This window comes from Seriola dumerili, unplaced genomic scaffold (genome assembly GCF_002260705.1).
Source record: "Seriola dumerili isolate Sdu_G_001 unplaced genomic scaffold, Sdu_1.0 BDQW01000120.1, whole genome shotgun sequence".
Lineage (NCBI taxonomy): Eukaryota > Metazoa > Chordata > Actinopteri > Carangiformes > Carangidae > Seriola > Seriola dumerili.
Genome location: NW_019174375.1, coordinates 2,026,412 through 2,038,231, shown reverse-complemented (window position 1 = coordinate 2,038,231; position 11,820 = coordinate 2,026,412). Strand labels below are relative to the sequence as shown.

General features: G+C 36.9%; 1 protein-coding gene across 2 annotated transcripts in view; it reads right to left on the bottom strand.

Annotated features, from left to right (window-relative positions):
* Positions 1-137: 137 nt before the first annotated feature.
* The window catches only part of plekha3 (pleckstrin homology domain containing A3), a 19,854-nt gene continuing 8,171 nt past the window's right edge, over positions 138-11,820 (bottom strand). The window contains exons 2-8 of one of the 2 annotated variants that reach the window (XM_022748201.1): positions 7,806-7,922; positions 7,577-7,726; positions 6,953-7,074; positions 6,551-6,655; positions 5,900-5,943; positions 4,399-4,493; positions 138-3,681 (exon numbers count right to left, since the gene is read on the bottom strand). In XM_022748201.1, coding sequence (XP_022603922.1) covers positions 3,566-3,681; positions 4,399-4,493; positions 5,900-5,943; positions 6,551-6,655; positions 6,953-7,074; positions 7,577-7,726; positions 7,806-7,922 — 749 coding nt within the window. In that variant the 3' untranslated portion in view covers positions 138-3,565. The remainder of the gene's footprint in view (positions 3,682-4,398; positions 4,494-5,899; positions 5,944-6,550; positions 6,656-6,952; positions 7,075-7,576; positions 7,727-7,805; positions 7,923-11,820) is intronic. The other variant, XM_022748202.1, reaches the window with a different exon arrangement.

Here is an 11,820-nt window from a genome sequence, read left to right as displayed (position 1 = left end):
CCTCTGTAAACACACTCCAGGATCGTCCTCCGGGCCCCTCCACACAATAACACCACCCTCCCTGGTCCTGACTGTCACCACATTATTTGATTTATTCTGCTGTTGTTTTATTAGTTTTTTATATTTATTGACACACACTATTTAATACACAATACGAAACAAGCATACATTCACTTCAGTTTAAAATATGTTTTTTATTTATACAATGAAAAGTCCGACACAACCACACATCACCTCGTGCAGAGACACTTAAGGCATGAAAATCTCTCTGTCACTGGTTTGTCCAGGTTGAACTGGGCGTCAGTGAAAACATCTACGATAAAGAAAAATAAAATTCAGTCGTAATTCAGCAGTTTACTTCAGTTATTTGTTCCTCCTGTAAACAAGACGCTGAGCTCAAGAAGAAGGAATATTTGGACATTTTTGATGAGATGAGTTTATTCGCAGAGAAGTTTGATGACCACTCTCGTATCTGTGTGCGTCACATCAAGCTGCATTAGCTTAGCTTAGCACAAAGACTGGAAACAGGTGAATCTAAAGGTAACAAGATCCACCTACACGATTATGGATTATGTGCTGGATCAATACGAGAGAGGCATCAGTCTTCTCTTGCCAAGGAAGTGATGTATTGACCAAAAAGTGTTGCACTATTCCTTTAAAGAGACAAGTTTGTCCAAGATGCTGCTGTTGAGTCAAAACCATATTGTATTGTATATATTATATATTTGAGGAGAGAATTTACAGCAAATGTTCATTGTATTTTCATCTGCTCTCAATTTAACTGTTTACCAATTCATTTGTAGCTGTTTTAAGCTTTAGCTACAAAATCCAATTTACGTTTAAGTAAAATAATCTGACTGGAAAACAAATGATCCTGTGAAGATAAAAAATAATGATGAAATCACTAGTTATTTAACATCAGCAGCAGAACATGGAGCCAACATGTGCGGCTGAAACTGTCTCTGATCACAGACTGAGCTCTTGTTGTTTTTTTACTGGAAACGACCAGAAGCCTTTGGAGAAACATTTCCTCACAGTATTTAAGAGAAAGTGAAGGGATCAACAGTTTTTCCGCATGTTCAAGGCAAATCCTGAACACACACATTTTGGTAGAAGTAATACAAGAAAGAAGTCTTGTACGTTTACATACTGGTACTGTTTTATATAAGGCTGCAAAACATCCTTTAAAAAAATGAGACACAAACTAGTAACAATAACTGTTCGTTAAAAAAACAACAACATTAATTTCATTTTCACTGTTTTCCACCACAGTACCTTTGTCACTGTCGTCCTTTTTTTCAGAGCACAAACATTCAATAAAAAAAAAGGACTGGGTTGAACTCTAAAGTGCAAAACATACTTACTGTGAGGTTACGCAACTGAGTTAATTTTATTCTCTCTAATGACTGTTTGAAAGTGAAGTGAAAATACCTGAAAGATTCAGACTTTTAGGAAGTTTCATGTACGACAGCTGCGGTCAGAATCCACAGCATTTTGAACCTGCATGTTAATGTTAAGGTAAATAGAAATGCACTACATCATCAAAACATGGTTTTGGTCAAGGCTGACGTGGGAAGGAGTGAACTGGTTTAGGATGGGTTCAGCAGGTGACATCTCTCTCTTACAGGAAACAGACCCAAGATCAGTTTAATCCTCCAGGGTTTCGGACTCACCGCCAGGATTGTTTACTTCACGATTGTTTGTGTTCAGCTTGACGTCTTTTGCGTGTGTTTAAATATGTCACAAGACTTCAGAGGTGATTCATCAACACAGGAAATCAGATTCACGGGTGTTAGCTTTGCTGGCTGACACCTGTCAGTGTTTTCGATGCCCGGATTTTCTAGCTGCGCATCAAAAATCAAACATGCTAAGTTGTTTGCTTTGGCAGAGACAGGTAGAGCAGCTGACAACAATTAGCAAAAGACGTCATCTGAACCTCCTGTCAGTCACTTTAAGCTCTCATTCACGTTGGCCCTGCGAGCTCAGTGCACTGTGACTCAAGAGACTTTAAACATTTAAACTGATTAAACACACACAAAAAAAAAGCAACACATCCAGGTTCACACAAACGAAACGGCACGACCAAATTCAGTCAAGAAAAACAAATACTAAAGTGCTGCAAGTGGAACAATGAAACAAAACAAAGTTCCCAGGGAGACACTGAAGCCTGAGGAGCTCGTCCAGGCATGGAAGTTGTTCCTAGGGTTGGAGTTTGTACAGTTTCTTACTCCACACACAGAAAAATCTGAGTTAGAAAGTAAGAAAGTAAAAACTGAAACAAACGTCTGACTGATGTTCACGTGTTGCCAAACTGCTGCAGATATTTCTTTGTATTTATTTATTTATTTTTTTGTTCTCTTAAGTTGCAGTGTATTGAGCTTCCTGGGCCGCCGTACTTATTTCTTTTTCAGTGTCACGTTTGGATGGAATATCGTCACCAAAAGGCAAATAAATACTGAAGAAATACAAACATTAAAAGGCAGTAACTCGCGCACATTCACACGTGTCTGTGATTTACAGACTCTGTTCACCTGATCTGACTTGTCTTTGCAGAGCAGGTGAAAAACGTCCCAGCAGAAACAGAGAGCTGCAGATCAAACTGGAGTCTCGTCCTTCTCCTCACCCCAGTTTCAAAGACCAAAGCTCTGTTCTGGCTGAACTACGAGAAGGTTTGTTGGAAAAACAAAACAAAAAAAAAAATACAAAAAACAATGGCACATTTAATGTAGATCATTGCATTTGTGCAAACTTTGGCACCCAAGCTCCTCTGCTCTCTGCGTCTGTAAACTGCAACAGAGAGGAACTGGCCCTCAGGAGCCTGCGAAGGTGCCGCTCATCGGTCCTATTCATCCTCAGCTACACTCCCTCCTGGAAGAGGAAATGGAGAAGATGCTCCGGGGGGAAAGAAAGAAAAAAAAATCTGATGAGTTGTTGAACATGTGGGAAAGGCAGAAAATACTGACGCTGCTGTGACACGGTCGCCGGGTTTCGATGTCCCAACAACTCAAAAATCTCTGTACATTCTCAGGTCCATTTAAAACAGTGAACAATCATCTAAAACTGTCCAGAAAACAGGAATTCACAGTTATTTTATATATATATTCATACTGTGCCAGGGTGCTGCCTAATACCATCACAGTCATTATCTGATTGCCACTAACAAAGTCCACTAGATTAACTGGGGTTATCTGCTCACAGATTTCTCGAGGGGTTTGAGCGTCTGAAGTCTGACTCTGACGTGAGTCCATGGTGTGAATGTGGTGACTTGTTGATCCGTAGAGAAAGTTAAAGCGATGTGTACTTCTTGTCTTCTCTGTCTCTCCAGTGTGTGCTGTGCAACTTAAAGAAAGCCTTAAAGAAAAACTAATTATGATTCCAAAGTGCACGTGTTTGGCAGTCAGCTGACTTCAGAGAAAAAAGCACAAGAAGGACGTTCCTGGTAGAAGTCAAGTGTCGGCCGATTTAATAAAGATGACGTCAATATCTCACTGATATTGATCTTGTCATTGTTCTTGAGCCCTCACAGAGTTCAGAGGTCAGCAGGGTTCGGGTGGACGTCAGGTCTTCAGATGGACAGGTCGGTGTCTGTGTCGGTGGGTGTGGTCTTCGGGCTCGCGCTGCCTCCTCCTCCTCTCTCCTCGGGAATGGAGGACGGGTCACCGTTGAGACTGGGTAGCACACCTGGAACACACATCAGCTTTTACAGGTGAGTTGTGTCTTGAATCTGAACTTTGAAAGTCCTGGATGAAGTTGATAATTAATAAAGCAGATAGATCAATAATTACTCAGTGTAAATAGACTGAGTGGCTACTGTAGAAAAATGATTTCGCAAAAAATCTTTAAAGTTTGTTGTGGAAAGTAAATAATAATAAACTGATTATAATGTTACTCTAAGGATGAAGAACACCTAGCCAAACGAATGCAGTCTAATACAACAGTCCTGCAATAAATCATCCTCACATAAAGTTTATATGAGGTTATATAGTTAAATTTCAGGTGTACCTAATAAACTGGCAACTGAGAGTAAGTACAGGTAGCGCTGAATCTATAGTTTCGGAGAAAGGAACTGATATGTGGCCGTAAATACTGAGGAAAGTTCTTGGAAAGTGTTAATGCTAGTTTGGTTCTGATTACAGGTAAAAGGAGACACTGTTCACTTTGTACGTGCAGAAGTTAAATATCCACTCAGCTGATAGTTAGTATAGTTCCTGAAATATAACAACTTAAAAGCTTTTACAAATATGTGAGTCCTTTATTCTCTCAGAACATTGTCAATTTCTCTTTATTTAGTGCCAAATTACATAAGCTTCTTCCAGGAACCTTACTAGGAAATTATGAAGAATTTACAGGACTCATAAAATAAAGTGTTACTGTACGTACGCAATAAAAATGTCTTACGTTCAGTATCATAAACAGAGCTGTCGGAGCATGTCCTGTTCCTGCGCTGGCTCGTCTTTTGACCTGCGCTCACGTACTCCTTCAGCACACCTGACCTGAGGAAAGAAAAGTGATAAAAGCTCAAATAGGAAACTTTCGTAATTAGTGTGTCGGCCGCTTCATTTAAGACATCTGCCAGGAAATAAATTATACTATATAGTTTTTTTCTTTACAGTAATAAATAAAACACAGACGTCAATTTCAAAATACATAATGAAAACACAGAGAAATGTTTTACAGATTATATCCTAAAGGAATTCCCTCACCCTTTAATTTATGAACAACACAAATGATTGTTTGTTTATTTCCACTCTTTCTTATTGAAAAAACAGTTTACTGTGATTGTGAGCAAGTCTCAGAGATCAGTTCAAGACTTTTCCTATCTGTCCCCAGCGGCCTGTTGTCTCATAAACTGTCCATGACATCTGCCCTTTGTTCCAAATATCACAGAAACATTTTATTCCGCAAAGTGACGTAAAGGAGGAGGAAAGAAAAAAGGAGCTTTGGATCCTCCCTGTCCTTTAATCAGCACATTTTGAGACATTCGGAGGTGGAGGAGTCAAAGAAACCACGTAGTTTCTCGTTCACCTGACCTTGGCTTGTTCTCTTTCATCAGCTGCAGAGCAGTTATTACCGTTTGGTTGTAAAGGTCAGTGAAAATGTTAATTCATTTTCTCATGTCGTGTGGACGTTAACCACAACTTACCAGAAAACCCAACATGTAACCACGAAAGGACAAGAAACGAGTATAATTAAAGTAATATAATATATAATTAATCAGTGTTTGCATACATGTCTGCTGTCAGGGTGGAAGACCACGTGACATTAGTTATGAAATTCCCTGCTGGATCATGTGATACTGAACCTGCTGTATTTATTAACAGAACGGCTGTCGTGTGACACTAAATCAGATTTCTGTGATATTAAAACTCACTATTACAACAAATCTGTCCATTAGTCTTCAAGCCTTCTTTCAATTAGTTTTTTTTTGGTTGTTTAAGATGCTGCAATGCTGCCCCCTGGAGGCCACAGTGAATAATAACTCAGGGATTCAGTAAACGTGACAGCTTTAAAGTCTGAGTGCAGTCTGTTCTTATACAGACAGCAGGTGGACAAAGTTTAACAGGAATATCTTTTTAATTTGGGGTAATCCTACTTGGTGTTTTTGTTTTTAAATGGTATCATTATCAAACATTTTATTAATTGTTATTGTTTATTTTAATTTCATTTCTGTTTTTGATCCAGTTCAGTAACATAAAAAACACTCTGGGCTACATCTTTGCATGAAAACTGCAATACAAATAAAGTTAATTCATTTTCTTAGTTAACTTTATTCATGTTAATTGATTCATTCTAATGGGCAGTGGTTGGAGCCTCAGTAACAAAGTGTGTGTATGTGTGTGTGTGTGTGTGTGTGTGTGTGTGTGTGTGTGTGTGTGTGTGTGTGTGTGTTTCAACTCACCTGTCAAAGCTGTATGTTCCAGGGTGACTGATCGACCTCTTCATCTGGACAGAAAGACAGAAGCAGAGACATGTTTACAGATTCCTACAGTTCTGCAGCTTCCTGAATGTCTCATTAGCAGTAAAAATTTTTTTATTAATTTCTGCATGGTGAGCCGCCCACAGCTAAACCTTTATTTCTTCTAAACGGCTCTGAAAGCAGAACACAGTGTCATTTACACTTCCATCCAATTTATTAAAATCTAATTTATTTCCTCTAATCATTTTTGCAATGCACATCTATTTAATTAGATTTCTTTTTGGCATTTTTGGGATTGTTTTCTTGCAGAGACCTCCAGGGCATCAGGCAGTTGATGGACATGAAAACACCAACAGAGAAATAACAATAAAACACAAACATAGTTAGAATTGAATGTAGTTTGTGTAATATTCAGGTCTGTGGAAATGATTTTCATACTGTCTAAAAACCACCACCACCACCAGGAATATTGTAAAGAAGAGGGACAACTTCAGCGACTGGTGAAGAGGGTGGCGTCTGGAAAGTAACTACACTGAGAAGATGCCATTAAGTTTCTTTTTTCACTGTCAACAGGACACATTTCCTTGTAGACTTAATGTACTTTTTGGATTTAGCAGGAGAGAGTGTAACTACCCTTTCAGGAGGTCGGAGGTCAGGGGTCAAACTCTGGTTAGCCAGGGTCATACATTCCTCCAAAGTCCTGATAAAAGTTGCACAGGTCGCACTGAGGAGAGAGGCCTGAAGACGGAGAGAATAATTAATATTCCTATAACGAGTGTTTTTTTCTTATTGCACCAGGACCCAAATAATATGAATTACATTTCTTTACATGTACAACTTGTTGGAATGTCAACTGACTAATCAATTAATCAACTAACCATTTAAGTTAAACAGTACATGACATATACCGTATATACATAAATGACCCTGCTATAAAACATAGTGAATGTTAATTATGATTTTTTTTAACTAAACGATCAAAACAAAAACATTTATAACAATCAAAAGAAAGGAATATTTTGCTGTGTTGTTTACCTCAGAAGTGGGCGTGGTGTCTGTGTCGGCGGTGTGCTGTGATTGGATGGTTTGGACCTGCTGGACGAGGAGGTCGCAGTACAGACGAAGTTCAGACATCTTCGTCTTCAGACAGTCTGGACCTGGGGATGGACAAACGTGGAGAAATATTAATTTGGAATATACTGTACATGGAATATACAAATTACTGAACAATAACATGTTATTTTTCACAGGTTTTCACAGGTTTCTGCAGCTTTTTACAACCATTTCAACACCATATAAAGTGCAATTTAATACATTTTTTCTTGGTCACATGGGTCAAAGAATGATAGAAAACCAGCGGGGACAATGAGACACACAATGTACAATATGCCACAACTGATTAACCTTACCATTTTCGCTGTTATAATTAGCTGCTTGGACTGAAATTATTACTTTCTCAGCGCACAAGTGAGAAATAAAAACAAGCTTCTGCTTAACAGCATGGCACACACTGTATTTATGAATAAATATTTCACCACAGGTAATGTCATCACAATTTTTTAATCAAAAGCAAAATAATCCACTTTAAATTTACATAATAACACACTATTACAGACATGCTGGTAGTTCGTGCAGATTTTTTATATAAACTGTGTGTACCTCTGTGATTGTGACTTTCCAGTGTTCCAGCTTTGGACGAGCCTAAAGCCACCAGCCACCTCTGTCTCTCCGCAGCGTTCACAGCTCGGACGTAGAAATGCTGCTCGCCGGGGATGATCAACTCCAGACGCGTGGGATCCGTCGGATGAACTGAAACGTAAAGAAATATTAACGGGGTTTGATGGATGTGTGGAAATCATCTAACAGGGATTTCAAACAGCACACTAACCTTTAATGTCACACACAGACATCTTGATGGATCCTTTGCTTCCTTTACCGACGTCGTCCTCGCTGTCGTAATAAGAGATGACTCCATTCTCTAAGACAAACCAGCGTGGCTGCCAACCTGAGGAAAGACAACAAAGTGTTAATAACTGTTTTTTTCATCAAAAGAATGATTGAAACAAGGGTGTAGGTTTGGTCTCAACATTGGTAGGGACGCAACAAGCCCTCCAAAAACAAAGGGAGTGGCTTTTTAATGCCATGAACTGAAAGGTTTATAAATGTATAACATCTGAATTTTCATTCATTCAGGAATGCCCATATGCAAATGTAATATATGTCATAGTATAGTATGGCATAAAAAGTCAAGTATAGTTGTCATGGCCCTGAAAAATCTCTAGGTGGTTTTCTCTCTCCCTTGTGTTTCTGTGTTTTTCCTGTCTTGTCTCTGTGTATGAAGTTTTGCTAACTTGCTCTCTACTGTGTTAAATGCTCTCGAGCCAGCCTCCAGCAAGTCTTTGCCTGTCACACCACCTCACCAGAAGATCCTCCAGCCTCCATTCCAACCACGCCACCAGCCGAACTCTGCCACTGCCTTCAACCCCCCTCTATCAAAATGTCACATTATATTGAGGCATGAAAAAAAATTGTAGTATATTAAGGCATAAAAAGTCACAAAAAAGTCATAGTATAGTAAGGCATAAAAACATCAAATATAGTAAGGCATAAAAAGTGAAAAAAGTCAGTATAGTAAGGCATAAAAAGTCATGAAAATGTCGTAGTATAGTAAGGCATAAAAAGTCATAGTATAGTAAGGCATAAAAAGTAAAAAAAAACGTCATAGTAAAGGCATAAAAAATCATGAAGTCAGTATAGTGTGGCATAAAAAGTAAAAAAAAAAAATCATAGTATAGTAAGGCATAAAAAGTCATAGTATAGTAAAGGCATAAAAAGTAAAAAAAAACATCATATTATAATAAGGCATAAAAAGTCATGAAAAAGTGATAGTATAATAAGGCATAAAAAGTCAGTATAGTGAGGCATAAAAAGTAAAAAAAAAAAATCATAGTATAGTAAGGCATAAAAAGTCATAGTATAGTAAGGCATAAAAAGTCATAAAAACGTCATAGTATAGTAAGGCATAAAAAGTCATAAAAACGTCATAGTATAGTAAGGCATAAAAAGTCATAAAAACGTCATAGTATAGTAAGGCATAAAAAGTCATAAAAACGTCATAGTATAGTAAGGCATAAAAAGTCATAAAAACGTCATAGTATAGTAAGGCATAAAAAGTCATAAAAACGTCATAGTATAGTAAGGCATAAAAAGTCATAAAAACGTCATAGTATAGTAAGGCATAAAAAGTCATAAAAACGTCATAGTATAGTAAGGCATAAAAAGTCATAAAAACGTCATAGTATAGTAAGGCATAAAAAGTCATAAAAACGTCATAGTATAGTAAGGCATAAAAAGTCATAAAAACGTCATAGTATAGTAAGGCATAAAAAGTCATAAAAACGTCATAGTATAGTAAGGCATAAAAAGTCATAAAAACGTCATAGTATAGTAAGGCATAAAAAGTCATAAAAACGTCATAGTATAGTAAGGCATAAAAAGTCATTAAAACGTCATAGTATAGTAAGGCATAAAAAGTCATAAAAACGTCATAGTATAGTAAGGCATAAAAAGTCATAAAAACGTCATAGTATAGTAAGGCATAAAAAGTCATAAAAACGTCATAGTATAGTAAGGCATAAAAAGTCATAAAAACGTCATAGTATAGTAAGGCAGAAAAAGTCATAGTATAGTAAGGCATAAAAAGTCATAGTATAGTAAGGCATAAAAAGTCATAAAAACGTCATAGTATAGTAAGGCATAAAAAGTCATGAAAATGTCATAGTATAGTAAGGCATAAAAAGTCATAGTATAGTAAGGCATAAAAAGTCATGAAAATGTCATAGTTTAGTAAGGCATAAAAAGTCATAGTATAGTAAAGCATCAAAAGTAAAAAAAACGTCATAGTATAGTAAGGCATAAAAAGTCACAAAAACGTCATAGTATAGTAAGGCATAAAAAGTCATAGTATAATAAGGCATAAAAAGTCATGAAAATGTCATAGTATAGTAAGGCATAAAAAGTCACAAAAATGTCATAGTATAGTAAGGCATAAAATGTCAAAAAAACGTCATAGTATAGTAAGGCATAAAAAGTCACAAAAACGTCATAGTATAGTAAGGCATAAAAAGTCATAGTATAATAAGGCATAAAAAGTCATGAAAATGTCATAGTATAGTAAGGCATAAAAAGTCACAAAAATGTCATAGTATAGTAAGGCATAAAATGTCAAAAAAACGTCATAGTATAGTAAGGCATAAAAAGTCACAAAAATGTCATAGTATAGTAAGGCATAAAAAGTCAAAAAAACGTCATAGTATAGTAAGGCATAAAAAGTCATGAAAATGTCATAGTATAGCTAAAGCATCAAAAAGTAAAAAAAAACGTCATAGTATTAGGTAAGGCATAAAAAAGAGAGTCAAGACAAAACGTCAATGTAATTGTAAGGCTAAGAAGTCATAAAATGTCCATAGTATAGTAAGCATAAAAAAAGTCAAAAAAACGTCTATATAGTAAGGCATAAAAAGATCATTGAAAATGTCATAAAATAGTAAGGCATAAAAAGTCAAAAAAACGTCATAGTATAGTAAGGCATAAAAAGTCACAAAAATGTCATAGTATAGTAAGGCATAAAAAGTCATAGTATAATAAGGCATGAAAAATCATGAAAACGTCATAGTGTAGTAAGGTATAAAAACATCATAGTATAGTATGGCATAAAAAGTTAGGTATATTTGTCACGGCCCCGCCAGAATCTCTACGTGTTTCTGTGATTTTCCCCTGTCGTGTTTCTGTGTATGCCGTTTTGCTAACTTGTTCTCTACTGTGTTAAATGTTTTCGAGCCAGCCTCCAGCAAGTCTCTGCCTGTCACACAATCTCACCAGAAGATCCTCTAGCCTCCCTTCAAGCCACGCCACCAGCGGAACTCTGCCACTGCCAGTCTCAATCCCATACAAACCACCAGCCTCCCCTTCCCTCATCGTTTTTTTGATTAAAACCACTGTTATCCCCTCACCTCTGTGTGTGTGTCTGCTTCAGGTCACGAAAATGACAGAATTGTTACGATAGTTAGTCAAAAAGTCACATTAAATGAAGGCATAAAAAGTCAAAAAAGGACACAGTATTGTAAGGCATAAAAAAGTCATGTTATAGTAAGGCAGGAAAAGTCACAAAAAAGTCATAGTATAGTATGGCATGAAAAGTCAAGTATAGTTGTCATGGCCCTGCCAAATCTTTAGGCGGTTTTCTCTCTCCCTTGTGTTTCTGTGATTTTCCCCTTTCGTTTCTCGGTGTATGACATTTTGCCAACTTGTTCTCTACTGCGTTAAATGCACTCGAGCCAGCTTCCAGCAAGTCTTTGCCTGTCAAACATTCTCACCAGAAAATCCTCCCGCCTCCATTCCAACCACACCACCAGCGGAACTCTGCCACTGTTTTCATTAAAACCAATGTTATCCCCTCACTGTGTGTGTGTCTGCTTCGGGTCAGGAAACTGATAAAATTGTTACAATATTGAGTCAAAAAGTCACAGTATAGTAGGGCATTAAATGTCAAAAAACATCACAGTATAGTAAGGCATAAAAAGTCAAAAAAACGTCATAGTATGGTAAGGCATAAAAAGTCATGAAAATGCCATAGTGTAGTAAGGCATAAAAAGTCGAAGTACAGTAAGGCATAAAAACAACACAGTATAGTAAGGCATAAAAAGTCATGAAAATGTCATTGTATAGTAAGGCATAAAAAGTCACAGTATAATAAGGCATAAAAAGTAAAAAAAAAAACGTCATAGTATAATAAGGCATAAAAAGTCATGAAAATGTCATAGTTTAGTAAGGCATAAAAAGTCATAGTATAGTAAGGCATAAAAATTCACAAGAACGTCATAGTATAGTAAGGCATAAAAAGT